The 18790-nt window shown below is 44.5% G+C and overlaps 1 protein-coding gene across 2 annotated transcripts in view; it reads left to right on the top strand.

Moving 5' to 3' along the window:
• Window positions 1-644: 644 nt before the first annotated feature.
• The window catches only part of Maea (macrophage erythroblast attacher, E3 ubiquitin ligase), a 44446-nt gene continuing 26300 nt past the window's right edge, over window positions 645-18790 (top strand). Inside the window, exons 1-2 of one of the 2 annotated variants that reach the window (XM_028870744.2) lie at window positions 645-748; window positions 1745-1897. Coding sequence is in view for 1 of the 2 variants with exons in the window: in XM_028870743.2 (XP_028726576.1) it covers window positions 680-748 (69 nt within the window). In the remaining variant the exon portion in view is untranslated. The remainder of the gene's footprint in view (window positions 749-1744; window positions 1898-18790) is intronic. The other variant, XM_028870743.2, reaches the window with a different exon arrangement.

The following is an 18790-nucleotide window of genomic DNA, read 5'->3' on the forward strand; positions in this document are numbered from 1 at the left end:
GACTACAAGTGTAGCACAGCCACTGGACACTCCAGGTGCCTTTTGGACTCAATTCAAGGAGTCAACATTTTTTAGCAAAAACAGTTGCCAAGTGTTCCTTATGGTATCACCTGCGAGAAAGCCCAGCTGCTCGCAGGCCCCGTCCTACTCTATTGTAAACATTCATTTTTCTCTTCCATTTAGGAAGCCCGTGTCAGGATTCCAGCGCTGCTAATCTGTAAAAATGGAGACGAAGCAAAGTAGTTCCCGGAAGGCAAAAAACCGCACCCCCCAGTGACCACCAAGAGATGACGGCCACCGAGCACTGAGGTAGGATCTACGACCACTACCAGAAGTGACCGGTGAGGGGGGGGGGCGTGCATTTACAAGCGAGCCACCCAACGCGCGCTGCCCCAGCCCCAACCGCCGAGATGCATACGGCGTAGGTGTCTAGGCTCTACTCTCAGCTCGGCCTCTGCGGCCTAGGCCGGCGGACAATTCAATGAGGAAGCCGCTCTCTAGAGCTGTCGACGATTGGTCGAGCCCGCGGACGGTGATTGGCCCGGGACTTCTTCCGCTCGGGCGGTCCGGGGACACGATTGGTGCAGACGCACAGCCGCTCCGCCTCCTCCCCCCCCGCGCGTCGCACGTCACTACCCGGCGTGCCGCGTACCCGCCTCCTCCGCTCGGCCGGCCCAAGATGGCGGTGCAGGAGTCGGCGGCCCAGCTGTCCATGACCCTGAAGGTGCAGGAATACCCGACCCTCAAGGTGCGTTCTGGGCGCGGCCAGGGCCGACACCGCACCTTCGGGAGGCTCGTAGAGGCGCAGGGGCTGGGGCGAGGCCGGAGCCGCTTCTGAAGGGGCTGCACGGCCGGGGGCGGGGTCGGGGGCGGTGGGGCTGGGGCTCTTCAGGGCGTCAGGCATGGGCCGGGGCCTCTCGGTGGGGCCCCCCGGGAGCTCTCGGCGTCCTGGGTCCCGATGGCGCGGGGCGGTGGGGTCGGGGGGCCTCCGAAGTCCGGGCGACGGTGCCTGAGCCCCGCCTTCCGCCCATCCCTCGGAGCCTAGAGGCCACAGGCCGTCCGAGTGCGGGCAGCGAGGCTCCGGCCCAGGCTGCGGGCATTGGAGAATTGGGGGCCCTGGTCGCGGGCGTGGGTCGCGGCGGCCCCCGGCGTCCTTCCGGAAGCTCGGCCTGGGGCGTGGCGGGCAAGCCTCTGGCGTTAATTAGGGGGCTGGTGGGGAGCATTGGCGACCCGGTGGCACCCTGCCCCTCTGGGCGTCCCCATAACTCAAGCGCAGCTCCTGCCCTTGGTTTCCGGGGTGTGACCTTGGGTGGTCGCTGCGCCAGTGCGTTCCTTTGGGACAAATGTTCTTCCCTGACGGGAGACTGGTGGTGGCTCTTCTGTTAAAAGAGGCTTTGATGGTGCCGGATGGACTGCGGTGAAGCACCCGGGAAGAAATCCTTCAGAGAACAAATTCGGTAGTTTTTTAAGGAAGGCCGGCTGAGCCTTGGGGTTTTACATTCCTACTGAGGGCTGGGCAGCTTTTCTTCTGGAGCGCTTGGCACCGTGTCTATCTCTGTGGTGACTGAGCAGTTGCTATGTGGCTTGGTGGTGGGTGGGTAGTTTAGCCGAGATTGAAGAGCACGGGTTCTAAGCGAGGCTGCCTTCCTGTGCTTAGGGAGCCCCGGAGTGTGTATGGGAGGCACCTGATTGCTGGCGTTCTCTCATCTGATGTAAGCCCTAGGGAACATTTGTTTCCCCCTAGGGTGAAGTGAGTGATCACATATTGCACATGGACGTCTTGGCATTCACTGGAAGTTATCTGCTGTCATTGTCCCTGTGACATCTGACTGCTCTGGTGTAGTTGGTCTTCACAGGAGGGCAGAAGCAAGGCCCTGCCGCTCCTCTTCAGTAGTAGGTGAGCAGCCATATTTAATCGCTGTTTTGTATCCCGTGCTTTATTTGACCGAGGAAGGGAGCAAACAATGCTGGCATCACCAGTCGTTTGCTACACCTTCAGAACGGAAGGGTTTTTTTGGGGGAGGTGCTCGTGACAAACCTATGTCTTGTCCATGCTAGGCAAATGCTCTCTCTGCTACTGAGCTATACCCTCAGGCCTTGGTTTTTTTTTTTGTTTTTTTTTTTTTGTTTTTTTTTTAAACAGGCTTCTGTTGGCTGTGAACTCTCATCTCTTTCTACTTCCTCCTGAGTGCTGGGATTACTGATGTACTACCAGTAATAGTAGCAGTTACCAATAGTTTTCTGGCATTGTTGGATTACTGTTGATTGACAGATGGAAACCCTGCAGCTCATAGTGGTCTGTCTATACCTGGGGACTGCTGTCAGTAGACTTGTAACCACTAACTTTGGGGCCTGTCGCAAGGAAGTTGCTGTGAGAGAGTGGGAGAATGGTTTTTTGGTTTGGCTGGTGAATTTGGGACCCACAGACAGGGAAGGTTTCCAGAGCTCCCTCCCTGGCTTACTGAATGCATTAGGCAGTGAAATGGATGGATAGTCAGGAAAGGATTCCTCCAGTCTTCCCAGTGATCATGAATGCACTTTGCATTCCAAAGCTATTACACAGCTTCTGACTGAAATGATTATGTGGATCCTCATGCAGGTACAGAGAGGTGGTGGTGTTATTAAACAAGATTGCCATCTCTTTCTTTTTTGAAGATTGACAGTAAGCAAAGTTTTTGTGGGTAGAAATGCTACTTCCTCCAGGAAAAAGTAGCACTGCCTTCCAAGTCCTTTAGATCCTAGCACATAATTTCTGTTCTGTTGACAGTGTGTTTTTGCTTTGTTAATGTTGTTCCTGTAAGTTATTTATTGCTTGTTCGTTTGGTTTTGTTCTTTGTCGTTTGAGATGGACTCCCATATAGTCTTGGCTGGCCTGCAGTTCACTGCTTAGCTAAGGTTGACCTTGAATTTCTGCTCCTCCTGCCTCCATTTAAGTGCTGGGATTTCAGGCATGTGTTACCACGCCCACTTTATGCAGTGATGGATATCAAATCCAGGACTTTATGCATGATTGGCAAGCACTCTGCCAACTGAGCTACATGCTTAGCTTCATTTCCTGTAATTTTCATGAGTAATTAACGGTGGGTATTGGAAAGCTTTATAGCTTTGATTCAGAAGTGTGTGTTGACACAGAATCAATCAGGACACTAGGAGAGGTGTATTTGTGAACAGTACTTAGGAAGGTCTAGGTGCAGGTGTGACATGGTGGGTTGGGGTTCACAGGAAGTGAGGACTGGAGGCTCCTGAAAAGCAGTGGGAGCTGGAGTATACTGGACAGACCTTTACATTTTTTTATTCACTGAAAAATTTGAAATTTATATATTTTGGTCATTGACAGATTCTTCACCTGCCAAGCAAGGCCTCCTCAGATGTGCAGGCTTGAGAACTGTAGGTGGGCTTAAGCAGTGGACTAAGATGTCTATTTTGCAGTCTCAGGCACCTGACAAGTACTTCTTTTTCTTTTTTTCCTTTCTCTTCATTTTCCTGTGAGGTGCTGTTGCAGACATGCCCTGATCCTGGTCGTGACTCTTTTCTGTTCCTGTATTTCCTCCATAGTGGTGGACTGGCACGAGCTTCTTTACAGAACCTTTCGGCTTCATTATCTCATTTTCTGGGGCCAGGAATTTCAGGATGCTTCCTAGTTTTCCTAACCTCTGCCCACCAGGTGTAGGAGTATCCTCAGAATACCTCCAGACATTGGCAGGTTGCCCTGGGCACAAAGTCACCAGCATGAGGACCTCTGGACTGAATTTTAGGGGACTTGTTTCTGTGTTCTTCAAAGGCTCTGTAAATGTGGTTCATGAGACATCGTCTTATATTCTGACTGCAATCTTTTCTATTGAAGTCTGTTCTGATGTTAGTTTGTAAATGACAGCCCTTTGAAGCAAGGGGAACTGGGATTTGTGGCCTAACATTTTAAGCTTAGATCCCTTGTTTGAATTAATTTTTAAGCTTCTTTAGTTACAGGAGATTTTTCTTCCTTCAAATTATTCTACTGAAGACATCATTCCATTAACATTTCTGCTCCCCCCCCCCTTCCGATACCTGTAGCCTAGTGTTGTGCCAACCTTCTCTGCTTACTCCTAAATCAGGAAGCACCTGTTCAGTGTCAGGAGCTGAAGACACTGGGATAGCCGGCTCTGGACCCCAACTCCCTCCTACATCTCACCTGGTGTACCTTGATCCTCTTCTGGAGCCTAGTCAGGTTCCCAGCTCCTGCAGTTCTCTTAAACACACAGACACACATATACTCAGCTGCTGATGCTGTTCTATGCTTTACAGAAGTCTAGGAGCAGTGTGTTTAAGCATAAACTCATGCATTCTCGCAATTTTTACATGAATACTTAAATTTTCTGTCTTGCATTTGATAACAGACTGGTGAACCAGTTACTGCCTTGGAAAGGCACAGCTTGAATTATCATACAGAACGAGTGATATATGCTCTGTATTGTAACTTCTAGAGCAGTTTTGCAAACTTGATTTTAGATGGATTGGGAGGATCATCAAGTATGAGACATGCTAATAACCATAAAAGTTTGACTTGAGACAGGCACACACTGTGCTAGGTAGTAGGTATAGCAGTATCCTACAATAGTCTAGGTCTTTTGATATGCAAATTTGAACCACTTTTCTTAGTGGGCAGGCTATATAATACTAAGAATACTTGGTCCATTTTTTGCCCTCTTGGGTACTTAGTAAATTGTGATCTTATTCCTTTATGAACCAAACCCTGCCAGATCTTCAGCATGCTGTCTGTTCTAGTCTAAAGCAGCCTCCTTTTCTTTCTCCATTTAAAACTTGCCATTCATTGATGGGCCCACCTGAATTCCTTTTGTTCTTTAAGAACTGTGCCTGGTGCTCATGTCCTCCCACCTCTCACTCACCTTGTCTTTCATTTGTTGGACATTTGAATGAATGAAGCAGTTTCAGGTGTGTGTTCCATTGATGTATCTCTGTCTTTCTGAAAGGTAGGTGCCTACTGAGATTAGAAAAGTGCAGACATGCTGGGTGGTGGTGGCGCACGCCTGTAATTCCAGCACTTGGGAGGCAGAGGCAGGTGGATCTCTCTGAGTTCGAGGCCAGACTGGGCTACAGAGTGAGTTCCAGGATAGGCTCCAAAGCTACACAGAGAAACTTTGTCTCAAACAACAACAACAAAAAAAAAAAAAGTGCAGACTTGAATTCCATGATAGCTTCTGGGTTTTGTCTTGTTCTTTTTAAATTATCTTTTTTAAAAAATAATTTATTTAACTTTATGTGCCTTGATATGAAGGTATCAGATCACCTGGAACTGGAGTTGGAGACAGCTGTGAGCTGCCATATGGGTACTGGAAATTGAACTCGGGACCTCTGGAAGAGCAGCTACTGCTCTTAACTGCTGAGCCATCTTTCCAGCCCCTGTTTAAATTATTTTTTGTGGGCAGGCTATATAATACTAAGAATACTTGGTCCATTTTTTGCCCTCTTGAGTACTTAGTAAATTGTGATTTTATTTGAATTTTGAATTAGGGAAACAAAGTCCTTTCTAAAACCTAGTGGCAAGGGATATGAGCAGAGCATATCCAGGAGGCTGCACTACTATTGGTGCAGCCCAGGCCTTAGAGCCAAGACCTTGGCCCTTGGCTGCTGTGATAGCAGCTGTTGATGAATTTCCTGTTAGGCACCATGAGGACCCTCAGGCGTTGTGATAAAGCACTCTGCATGTCCTCTTGGAATTCATACCCTGCCAAAGCATGTTTGCTATATTGATCTGTCAAAGATAACCAGGACAGGTAATGTGGCTCAGCAGGTAAACACCTGCTGCCAAACCCAGTGACCTGATTTTGATCCCTGGAATCCATGTGGTAGAAGAAGAAACATGATTCCCAAAACTTATACTGTGACCTCCTAATACACTGTATGGTACTCATGCTCCCACACACATACAAACATTAAAAAATAGTGACCTCCTAATACACTGTATGGTACTCATGCTTCCACACACGTACAAACATTAAAAAATAGTGACCTCCTAATACACTGTATGGTACTCATGCTTCCACACACGTACAAACATTAAAAAATAGTGACCTCCTAATACACTGTATGGTACTCATGCTCCCACACACGTACAAACATTAAAAAATAGTGACCTCCTAATACACTGTATGGTACTCATGCTTCCACACACGTACAAACATTAAAAAATAAATAAACTTTTTGTTTTAGTTTTTATTTGTTTGTTTTGAGATAGGGTTTCTCTGTGGAGTCCTGGCTATCCTGGAACACTCTGTAGCTCAGGCTGGCCTTGAACTCAGAGATCCGCCTGCCTCTGCCTCTTAAGTGCTGGAATTAAAGGCGTGTGTCACCACTCCTTGGCATTAACTTTTTCTTTCTTTCTATTTTTAAAGATACCAATGAAGCTAAAATGAAGTTGAGTAGTGGGAGGGGACTGGGCTTCTGTGACTGACAGCCTGAGCTATTGATCATAGAAATAATAGCTGGTGCTGTGAAGCTACGTGGACTGTGTAAGGTCTTGGCTGACTGCCTCAGAGGCCGGCAGGCAAAGGAAGAAAGGAGCCTGACGGGCATGTATAGTCATTGTATGTGTCCATCTGTGGAAGTCCCATGACTGTCACCAGTCTCACCGGACTGTGTCACAGAGTTCAGGCTCTGCCAGTGGTGGTGTGCACTGTTGTAGAATCTTTAGACATGGGAACCATTTGAAAGCTTCAAAAGAATTACTCACTGTTGTAGTAACTAGTAACTATTTGGCAGAATGTGTGAATGGAGAAAACGGATTTGTTTGTTTGTTTGTTTGTTTGTTAAAGACCTGGGCCTGGCTTTACTTTCCTGACTGACCCTCTGGTGCTGCTCATTACCTGCCTCTATCACACGTTATCTTCCCTCCTGTCCTGTCATCCATCCATCAGTTTTGAGGCAGGGTCTCTGTAGTCTTGGCTGCTCTGCAACTTGCTATGTAGACCAGGCTGGCCTCCAACTCAAGAAATCTGCCTCTACCTCCAAAGTGGTGGGATTAATCCCACCATCATGTAGCCTCTTCCTCCTGTTCTTTTAGATACTCTTTCCTATCCATCTGTCTTCTCAGACCTTTTCCAGCTCAGTTGCCCATGCCTATCATAACAGTTGTGGGTCCCACATGCCCCACTTTAAATCTTTAGGGTGTCTACTGGTATTCCTTCCTGCTTTCTTATTGCACTAGCCCAGCTCTCCCCTTGCTAGGTTGGTCTGTCAGTATGTAGACAACAGCTATTACTGCTCTCTGCCTTCTCAGCTTCTTCCTCTTTCATACTGTTTAACCACACAGTTCTCTAGCTTTTCATCATTCCTTTCTGGGCAGTCTGTAGGTACCTTTACTGTTTCTTCAATCTTGAATCTTTTTGCTTGTTCTTTGGTGTAACCAGTTAACCCTGAGAAGTGACCTTAGTGCTTGTAGCCCAGGCTTCTGCCTCCAGCTAGGCTTCTTGAGCTCTCACTAATGTAGTAGCCACTACAGAGATCTGCCTGCCTCTGCCTGACTAGTACTGGGATATAAGGCATGCACCACCACTGCCTAGCATAAATAGAGATTTTTGTGGTTGTTTCTTACCGTTTTCCTCCCTCCCTCCCTCCCTCTCTCCCTCCCTCCCTCCTTCCTTCCTTCCCTCCCTCCCTCCTTCCCTCCCTTCTTTCCTTTCTTATTCCTTTTTGTTTGTTTTAGTTTTTGGTTTTTTAAGATAGTCTATGTAGTTCTGGCTATCCTGGAAGTTACTGTGTAGACCAGGCTGGCCTGAAACTCAATGATCTGCCTTCCTCTGCCTCCTTAGTACTGGGATTAAAGGCGTGCACCACCATAATAACCAGCTTAATTTTATTGTTAATTATGTTAGGTGTTTGTGTGTCTGCATGTTGGTATGCATATGTGAGTGCAGGTTCCCTGAGAAGGCCAAAAGTGTCAGATCCCCTAGAGCTGGAGCTACACTTTCCAGCTGCCTAGCATGGGTGCTGGAATGAAGCCTCCGGTCCTCTGGAGGGAGCAGCAAGTGCTCTTAATCCTTGAGCCATCTCTAGCCCCCCAATTTTGGTTCCTTTATAGTATCAGTAACAATTCTACAGAATTATCTAAACTTACGTCTTTTTTCTTTTCTTTTTCTTTCTGTCAGACATCTCCTTTAGAATATGTTTTGGTCACTGCCATATTCCTAGCATATCCAAGAGTACCTGGCACAGAGTCACTATAAACAGCCATTGGCCAAATGAATTTCTCCACTGTCTGGTTGGAAAATTCCTTAAAACTTTGTGTCACTTTTGTTCACTTCTTTGAATTCCAGAGTGCTTTTCTAGGCAGGCACATCCCTTGTTTCCTTTTGCATCTGTCCTCTAACCTAGTGCTCTGGAATTGCAACATCGACCTCCTGCCCATAGAAGTCCAGCCTTCTTACTGATCAGTTTTAGCCTAGAGGCAGTCATCTGTGTGGATTCCTCATTGACTCAGCAGTTGTCTCCACTTCCGAGAGCCCTGGCAGCTCACTTGGAGGGTCCCTTGCACACAGTGTTGTTTCATGTACTTTCACCTTAAACTCCTATGCTTGTGCCACACCCCATAGGCTATGCTCATGGCTTGATTTCCATTTGTGACCTGCCTGCTTATGCTCATTGTCTTGTTCTGGTGACTGGAAATAAGGCATCTGTCCCTTATCCCGGTCCATCTTTATCCCTCACAATTAAAAGATGTGCAAATAATGGCTGCCTTCTAGTTATCCAGTGAGCAAAGCGTCACATTCTCTTTGAGCTTATCTTGTTTACCATCTCTGGAGTAGCTTCACCTCTGCTTCTGTCCACATTTCCAATGCTCATGCTGTAGTCAAGGCCATTGGGCAGCTTTATAGTGCTCAGACCCTATGACCATATGTCCATCCATAGCAACCTGCCAACAGGTATCCTGTTGTTCATCTTGACTTCTCAAAGCTAGTGACTCCTCCATAGTCTTGAGGCACATTCCTGTTTGGCTTTCACAGTAGCCACCCGGCTGCCTTTCCCAGGCCCACAACTGACTCATTCTTTATTGAACTATCTGCAGAATACTGGAACAGCACCTAAGCTTGACCCTGGTCATTGGGATCTTGGTAATCACATGAGTCTTGTGAACTTAAAGGATCCTTTGTCTACACTGCTGATATACCTAGACCTCTACTCCAGGAGCCCGAAAAACATGCCCTTGAACTTTGTAATGTGCTTAGCAAGGTTAAAGCTGAACTTTTTAGTCTTTGTTTTCTGAAACAGGATCTTGCAGAATGGACAGGGGAGGAACTCTTAAGATCCCAACTCCTTAATGAGGAGCTGTTGAAGTTGATAGCTGCTGGGGGAAGTAGAATCATTCTTGGTAGGAGTGGCCACTGGTAAGTTCCCATGCTCCATTGTATGGCTCCACGCCCGTGCACATATGGGCAACACTAATTGGACTTACTGGTTATGAAGGAGAAAATGAAGGAAAAACAATGAAATTGGGAGAGATGTGTTTGGAGGGATTTGAAGTGGGAAATGGAAGGTGAATATGATCATATTTCATGTATACATATAAGGATAATTTTTAGAGTATGTCCGGCAGAGTAAGGGTCAGAAGCCAAAGGGTGAGTGCATATGATCTGTCTAAAAATGTTTAATGTGGCCAGGCGGTGGTGGCCACGCCTTTAATCCCAGCACTCGGGAGGCAGAGGCAGGCGGATCTCTGTGAGTTCGAGGCCAGCCTGGTCTACCAAGTGAGTTCCAGGAAAGGCGCAAAACTACACAGAGAAACCCTGTCTGGAAAAACCAAAAAAAAAAAAAAAAAAAAAAAAAAAAAAAAAAAATGTTTAATGTGAGTGGAATAAAAAGCAGTTGGAGAAGAGGAAGGCACAAAAGCTAGTGAGGTAGACAGACAGCTGTGAAGGACCTTCAGTGGGTGCCATGCTGAGTTCCTACATTTCATATAGGAAGCTGTTACCTCAGACATGCAAATGCTCAGTAATATTTCCAGTCTTCACCAGGTGGTGGTGCTGGTGCTGGTGCTGGTGCTGCACACCTTTAATCCCAGCAGAGGCAGGTGGATCTCTGAGTTCAAGGCCAGCCTGGTCTACAGAGTGAGTTCCAGGAGAGCCGAGGCTACACAGAGAAACCTTGTCTCTAAAAACAAAACAAAACAAAACAAAATTCCACTCCTTCCCTCTCCAGACAGAAGATTCATGTCCTTGATTCATAGCTGGGCAGGACCATATGGCAGGTTCTGGCCAATGTACTGTGACTTGGAATCAAGTCTCATTTACAGAACCAGGGCCTCCAATGAAAGGTCTGATCTTCCAAGTCCTCCTAGTTGTCAGGCTTTCCAGACCTTTGTTGCATATGAGAGAAACAACCAGTAGATACAAAGACAGAAATTAGTACATTAGTGGCTATTGCCCAGGCTAGAGGAAATAGAATTATAGAAGTATCTTTTTTGAGATTAAAAATGTGTTTTAAGAGATTATGATAATGAATGCAGTAATCTGTTAACACGTGAAAAAACCATATTCTTTAGATGAGTGAACTTTGAAACTTGGATAATACCTCAGTACAGTTGTTAGAAAAACTAAATGAAGGCAAAATAATATGAAGTGGAAGTTTAAGTACTTTGTTAAGAAAGTTTAGTGGGGAGCTGGAGAGATGGTTTAACAGGTACTTGCTCTTGCAGAAGCCTGGATTCAATTCTCAGCACCCACGTGGCATCTAAAAACCATCTATCTGTAACTCCAGTTCCAGGAGCTCTGATGCTCTCTTCTGACCTCCAAGGGCAAGTACCAGGCACAAGTGTGGTATACAGACTTACAGACAGGCAGAACACCCATACACATTTTTTAATTTTTTTTTTTATAAGTTCAGTGGACAGCTGGCCATACAATAGACACTGAGTGAGCTTAGCAACTGCCCTCTGTACTGTCAATATCCTCAGTTGTATCCTATGCTGAGGAGATGCCTGTCCATGACAACCTACCAATGGGGAGAGATGGCCAGGGTGAACCTTGGCTGGCAGTGTTGACTCTGAAGGAGCTAAGAAAGGCACAGCTGACAGAAGACAGGCATTAGTGTGAGGGCCTTGCTTTTGGATATAGATGATAATGATGCCTGGTACATTTTGTTCATTGCACAGTGCTTTTTACTTAAAACATGGGGAGCACCAAGAAGGGCAGGACCCTACTGACCCCAAGTCCAGGCACTCAGAATGCTGGTGGGTTCTGTGTTACCTACAGAATGAGCATCACTTGAAGTATGTGCTAGTGCATTTTGGATTGGATCAGGTCACTGAGCTGTGTCAAGGATAAAGACTTAACCACATGAGACTGGCTGTTGTACCTTTTGGTGTCATGCCATGGCAGCTTTAGCAGAGGGAGCCATGTTGTTTGTGTACTGTCCATGGGTTGTTTTGCTTGGTTTTTCTCTCTAATGGACTGCTGCCATGTGACCAGTGAGTTAATGATGGATATGATGGTGGACCTAGGGAGTAGTGTTGATGCTGATGGCTCCCCTTCCATCTTGGTCTTTGTCAGCCACATCTTATAGCTTCCTAGAAGTTGACCAGAAACATGGAATTTATTTTTTAAAGTAGGGGATCTAGACTGTTGCCTTTGTATAGCCATATCTGGGGCATAAGCTCTGGGTAGCATAGAGCCTTCGTGACTTGAGGCACAGCCCCACTCCACAAAGGTGTGAGTGGCTTCTTAGCAAAAACTTAGATACCTACTCTGAGGCCCCCCTTTTTTGTTTTTGCTTTTTTTTTTTAAGATTTATTTATTTTATGTAAATATTTGCCTGTATGCATGTCTATGCCTGTGGAGGTTAGAAGTGGGCATGGGATCCCCTGAAACTGGAGTTAGAGGTGGTTGTAAGCCACCAAATGGGTGTAGGGAACTGAATTCAGAGTTTCTGAAAGAGTAGTCAGTGCTTTTAACCACTGAGCCATCTTTCCAGTCCCTCTTTCTTTCTTTCTTTCCTTCTTTCTTTCTTCCCTTCTTTCTTTCTTTCTTTCTCTTTCTTTCTTTCTTTCTTTCTTTCTTTCTTTCTTTCTTTCTTTCTTTCTTTCTTTCTTTCTTTCTCTTTCTCTCTCTCTCTCTCTTTCCCTTCCTTCCTTCCTTCCTTCCTTCCTTCCTTCCTTCCTTCCTTTCTCTTTTTTTTAACCCCTGCCCTATCTAAGGCTTCTTAATTGTGAACAGTAAATGCCTCGTGCCATCAGGAAAATCTTTCCTTCCTATACTGGTGGAAATAGCTAGAAACACAATAACAAACTGAAGCATCCTTTTTTTTGCGGGGTGGGGGGTGTCAGCAAATACTGTCAGAAAACTCATAGCAAGTCTGAGAGAAAGCTTGAGGAAGAGAGGTCCTGCAGTAGATGACACTGTGTGGGAGGGTGCTGTATGGCAAGTGGGAGAGCAGGTGTTTCTTTCAGGTCTCAGCAAACGTGGGCACCAGACTGAGGTCAGTGATGAGACAAGTATTATGGGGGAGTCACCGATGGGGAAAGACACACTGAAGGAAACATAACCCAACAACAGCTGACTAGAGAGAGTCTGACTCTAAGAACTGTCCTACAGAGACTGGAGAGATGGCTCAGGAGTTATTACAGAGGACCTGAGTTCAATTTCCAGGGTCCACATGGTGGCTCTCAACCCTCAGGCATGCATGTGGTGTGGGTACATATATGCAGGCAAAATACTAATGCACATAAATAAATCTTTTGTTTGGTTGCTTTTCATTTTTTGGAAACAGTTTCTCTGTGTAGCTCTGGCTGTCCTGGAACTCACTCTGTAGACCAGGCTGGCCTCAAACTCAAAGATCTGTCTGCCTCTACCTCCAGAGTGCTGGGATTAAAGGCCTGAACCACTACCAGTGCCAGGCTGAATAAATAAATCTTTTTTTTTTTTTTTTTTTTTTAGAATTACCACTGACTCCTGCTGCTGGCAGGACACATTGAGAAATCTACACATTAAGTAGACCTGTTAGATAGACATTTTAATATTTAGCACAAGATACAAATTGAAAATCAGGGGGCTGGGGAGATGGCTCAGAGGTTAAGAGCACTGGCTGTTCTTCCAGAGGACCTGAGTTCAATTCCCAGCACCCACATGGTGGCTCTGAGCCATCTATAATGAGATCTGGCACCCTCTTCTGGCCTTCAGGCAAACATGCAGACAGAACACTGTATATATAATAAATAAATAAATATTTATTAAAAAAATAAATTGAAAATCAAATAGAGACTTCTAAAAAAAATCCTCCAAATATAAACTAAGGAGAGGTGATTCAGATGCACAAGAAAGAGTTAGGCCTTTTCTTTCTGTAGAGAGCTGGGTAGGGGCACAAACAAAATATGTGGAAGGGGGAGATGTTGAGCTACACAAAGTGTATCTTTATAGGTTAAAGAGCTGGACAATGGTGGCACATGCTTTTAATCCCAACACTCAGGAAGCAGAAGCAGGCAAATCTCTGTGAGTTTGAGGCCAGTCTGGTCTACAAAGCAAGTTCCAGACAGCCAGGATTACACAGAGAAACCTTGTCTCAAAACCTCGAAAAGCAAAGCAAACAAAAAGATAATAACTGTAATGACCCTATAACATGCAAAGACGGTTGTTTTAAAAAAAAAACTTCCTAGTTGTGAAAAATCCCAGTAAAGGATAGCTTTACTGGTGAACTATATTAGACATTTTAAAAAGGAATTTATATCAACTCTCTACAAACTCTTCCAAAAAACAAGGAAGAGGGGCCACTTTTTAAGCTCATTTTTTTGTGAGCCCAGTATTACCTATAGCAAAAACAGAAAGTAACTTATGAAAGCTATAGACCAGCGTTTCTTATGAATAACTACATGCTAAGACACTCAGCACTATCTAAATCTAAGCTCAGCCAGCAGTCCCAGCACTTGGAAAGTGGAAGCAGGAAAATCAGGAGATTAAGAAGAGCCTGTAGTCAGTCTGGGCTGACACTCCTCAAACCAATATAATCACACATACCATGACCAAGTGAGTTATCCCAGAAATGCAAAGTTAGTTCACCTTGTGGAAATCAGTATAATGAATATATTAATGGAATAAAGGACAGAAGCCACATGATCATCTAAATAAATACAGAAAAAGCACTTGACAAAGTAACATCTTTTAAAGATTAAAAATACCAATTTCCTCAACCCAATAAAAGGCTTAAAAAAAGAAAACCATACTCAAAGACTGAAGCAGCCCCTAAGATCAGCAACTAGTCAGGACACATATCACTCCTTACCACTTCATGTAACCTTGGCCTGGAAATTGTAGTCAGGACAGACAGACAAAAAGGCAAGTCTTTCAGACTGAAAGGGAAGAATTCTTGTAAGTCTATTTGCAGATGACATGATCATGCCAGCCTAAGGAATGTACATCAACACACAACTATTAGACTTAGTAAGTTATTTCATCTTCATAGCAGCACTATATGTAATAGCCAGAACCTGGAAACAACCTAGATGCCCGTCAACTGAAGAATGGATTAAGAAAATGTGGTACATATACACAATGGAGTACTACTCAGCAGAGAAAAAAAATGAAAGCATGAAATTTGCAGGCAAATGGATAGAACTAGAAAAAAATCATCCTGAGTGAGGTAACCCAAACCCAAAAGGACAAACATGGTATGTACTCACTTATAAGTGGATTCTAGATATAAAATAAAGAACAATCAGACTACAACTCACAGAACCATGGAGACTATATATAAATAGCATGGGGGATCCTAGAACGACTGTGGCTTATAGTAAGTTTTGGTTCTACTCAATTACTGAGCAAGCCTCAATGAAACATTTCACAATTAAGATGGTAATACATACTGTATCAAGCTGATAATAGAAAGGTGGATAAATTGATTAATTTGAAAAAGTGAAAAATGAAAAAAATAAAAGAAAAATTTGAACTGTTTAAAAAGGAGCCAAACATATTTTTAAAAAAGAAAAAGTTAGTTCATCATTGTTGCAGAATGAAAAAGCTGTGTGAGTGGCACTAATCCCAGTTTGGAAAAATGTTTTGTTTTTTTTTTGTTGACATTATTTATTTCGTGTGTACATGTGTGGGCATGCATGAATAGAGATCAGAACAGCTTTTGAGAGTCAGTTCTCTCCTTTTATAATATAGGTTCCAGGCCTTGAACTCAGATCAGCAGGCTTGGGAGCAAGTCCTTTTGCCCACTGAGCTATCTTCCTGCCCCTTAATGTTTGATAAGAAAATAGATGACTAAAGAACTGTGCATGTATAACAAAAGAAAATGTGAGCCCATAACAAGCAAGAGGATTTTTGCCAGACCCAGCTCTGCCAGGACCTTGCTCTGAGACTTTTAGCCTTTTTAACTTTATATAGTAAAAATTGTGTAAGCTGAACTGACCAAGACAGTTGCTCACAAAATAGGAAGAAACATTTGCAAATCACCTCTGATAAGAGCAAGCATTTAGTCTATGAAGTCTTAACTGTTGAGTAATAATTTAAATTTTTTAAATGAGCAAATATAGTGGATAAAGCAAAGTTCTCACTATGTAAGCTTGAGGGCCTGAGTTCAGATCCCAGGACCCACATAAGGCCATGATTACACCTGTAATCCTAGCACGTGGGAGGCTGAGACAGGGTATCTCAAAGCAGCTGGCTGTCTAGACTAGCCAAAGAGACAAACTCTAGATTGGGCAGGAGACCCTGTCCTGATAAAATAGAGAGTAATTAAGGAGACACCATCAGTGTCAACCTCTGGCCTGTACACACACTGGTGCATGTGTACGTACATGCCTTCCAAAACCTAAAACAATTTGAAGACTTTCTCCAGAAAAGATACAGATAGCCAGTAAGCACACAGGAAGGTGCTCAGTGTCTGTAGAAATCAAGGAAATGCAAACCAAAGCCACTGGGACATACTACTTCCTTCTGCTAGAATGGCTCTGGGGGTGGGGGGTGTAAAATGTGGAGAAATCAGAAACCCTCAGATGTTGTTTATGGGAGTGAAAAACTGTGGTGCCAACTTTTGAAACACCTTAGGCATTAGGTAGTTGCTGTCCATACAAGGCACAAAAACTTTCACAGCCTTATTCATAATGGCCCCAAAGTACATGTGGTCTCAGTGTTTGTGAATAAGCAGAGTTATTAACACAGGATTGCTCATCATCCAGGAAGAGCAGAGCACTGGTACACACTATGTACGTCATGGATAAGTCTCAGAAACAGCATTAAGCCAAAAGACATATGAAAGTTCCTATAACCTATTGTTCCATTTGTATGAAATTTCAAGAACTGACAAAGAGTCATGGCTGGATTCTTGTGTCTTGAGGGATAGCCATGGTGTGGTTGTGAAAACACTCTCTAATAGATGGTGGTAATGGTTTCACAACTTTGTAGTTGCTGTAAAACCTCTTAAGTGGTACCCTTTAAAAGGAGACTTAGAGTTTGTGAATTATATAAATAACATCAACACCCCCCCCTTTTTTTTTTTTGTAAGGGTTGCCTTGACTGACAACTGAAGGTGGCACCTCATGACCCGATCTGTTGTTTGGCTGGGGTCCACAGCTCTACATACATGAGCAGTTGTTTTCAGGATCGGTCTGTAGAATAACCAGGTCAAGAAACCAGGCATGGTCTGTGGCTTACATCACATCAGCTCCACCTATGGCTCTTGCTCATGCATGATGTGAGGCCCAAACTGAGGAGTTGCCCATCACATATGTGTATTATATTCTGTCAGGGCAGCTGTGACTTAACACAGCTGGGGAGCACTGGGAGTGTTACATGCTCTGAATTAAGATGACTCTGGCGCAAGCCTTTAATCCCAGCACTCGGGAGGCAGAGGCAGGTGGATCTCTATGAATTTGAGACCAGCCTGGTCTACACAGTGAGATCCAGGACAGGCACTGAAACTACACAGAGAGACCCTGTCTCGAAAAACATAAAAGATGACTCTGGTTTGTTTGGTTTAGTTTGGTTTGTTTTTTTTCCAGACAGGTTTTTCTGTGTAGCCTTGGCTGTCCTGGAACTCGCTTGGTAGACCAGATTGGCCTCAAACTTAAACTTGTGTTCTGTTAAGTTCTCCAACAGATTTGGACAAGACCCACTCCAGAGAGGCCATCAGCTTTACTGAGGACTGGCTCACTGTCTCTAGAAACATGCTCACAGACACCCAAAGTCTTTGGCCAAAAGTCTGGCCAAATCAAGGTGCTGCCTAAGAAAAACCACTTTCTGTTAAAAGTTCTCATTTATATTTCCTGGTGACAAGCAGCATCATAGATCTTCCATGTGTCATTTTGGATGGCATATCTGCTGATCCTCTGACCTGTTTTGACAATAGGATTGTTGCTATCCTCATTTTAATTTTTTTGTAGGCATTCCACATTTTCCCTGGAAGGAGTATACTAGATATGTATATTCAGTGGCTTCCTTCCTTCCAGTCTAGCTTCTGTTTTCTTTCTTTCTAAAGATTTTTTTTTTTAATTTATTATGTATACAGTATGTATGACTGCAGGCCAGAAGAAGGCACCAGATCTCGTTAGAGATGGTTGGGAGCCACCATGTGGTTGCTGGGAATTGAACTCAGGACCTCTGGAAGAGCAGTCAGTGCTCTTAACCTCTGAGCCATCTCTCCAGCCCCCTGTTCTCTTTCTTTAGGTGGTTGTCTGCAGACCAGTTTGGGTTTGGTGTTAATGATGAGTTTTCTTTCATAGTTTGTTGTGGTGGTATTCTAATTGTACTGAAATGTGATTTTGATTGTATGTTAATAAATAAAGTTGCCCGGGGGTCAGAGCTATTAGAGCCATAGACAGAGTGTGGCGGTGGTGGCACACGCCTTTAATCCCATAGATCTCTGTGTGTTCAGGGATACAGCCAGCATTGGAGACATATGCCTTTAAGACCTAGGGGGCTGTACATTCAGACAGTGACGAGACAGTCACGTGTTTGGGTTTACGACCAATGAGAAGGCAGAAAGACTATGGAAACGACTGACACACAAAGGAATAGCTCTCTTTCGGGAAACTGGGACAGCAGAAGGAAGGGTGAGATTTTAGCTCTGAGTTCTGACCTCTTGGCTTTCTCTTTTACATTGTTTCTGTGTTTCTTATTTAATAAAACGGTTGGTTACATCTACAGTTTGTGTCATCCACAAAGCTTGTGTCCTCCTAAAGGTCATGACAATGTCTTGTTTCTTCCTCAGATGATTACAGAAAGTGTCAGCATCTGTGTTTGGATATGTGATCTGTTTCAGAGTGATCTTGGTAGATATACTAGGCATGGCTTGGTTTTCACTACTTTTCAGTCCTGCTATTATTACAGAGACTACCATTTATTTCCCTTGGTCTTGTGGCTGGACATATATGGGTAGTGTGGGGCTCTATTTGTGGTTTCTCTACTCATTTGATCCATATCTAATCTCAGACCAGCACCTTCGTAAGAGGGATCGCAAAGGTTTATAGTTACTTTTTGTTGTGGTTTGGTTTGTTCTAGGGTGATGGTGTTGAGATGGGATCTTCTTCTTTTTTTTTTTTTTTTGATTTTTCGAGACAGGCTTTCTCTTCGTAGCTTTGTGCCTTTCCTGGATCTCGCTCTGTAGACCAGGCTGGTCTTGAACTCACAAAGATCCGCCTGCCTCTTCCTCCCGAGTGCTGGGATTAAAGGCGTGCGCCACCACCGCCCAGCGAGATAGGATCTTATGCAACCCAAACTCAAACTCACTGTCCTCCTGCCTTGGATTCCTGAGTGCTGAGATCACAGACATATGCCACCATGCTAAGCTTTAGTATTAAGTCTTGACATCATGT

The sequence above is a fragment of the Peromyscus leucopus genome, chromosome 7 (assembly GCF_004664715.2).
Source record: "Peromyscus leucopus breed LL Stock chromosome 7, UCI_PerLeu_2.1, whole genome shotgun sequence".
Classification (NCBI taxonomy): Eukaryota; Metazoa; Chordata; class Mammalia; order Rodentia; family Cricetidae; genus Peromyscus; species Peromyscus leucopus.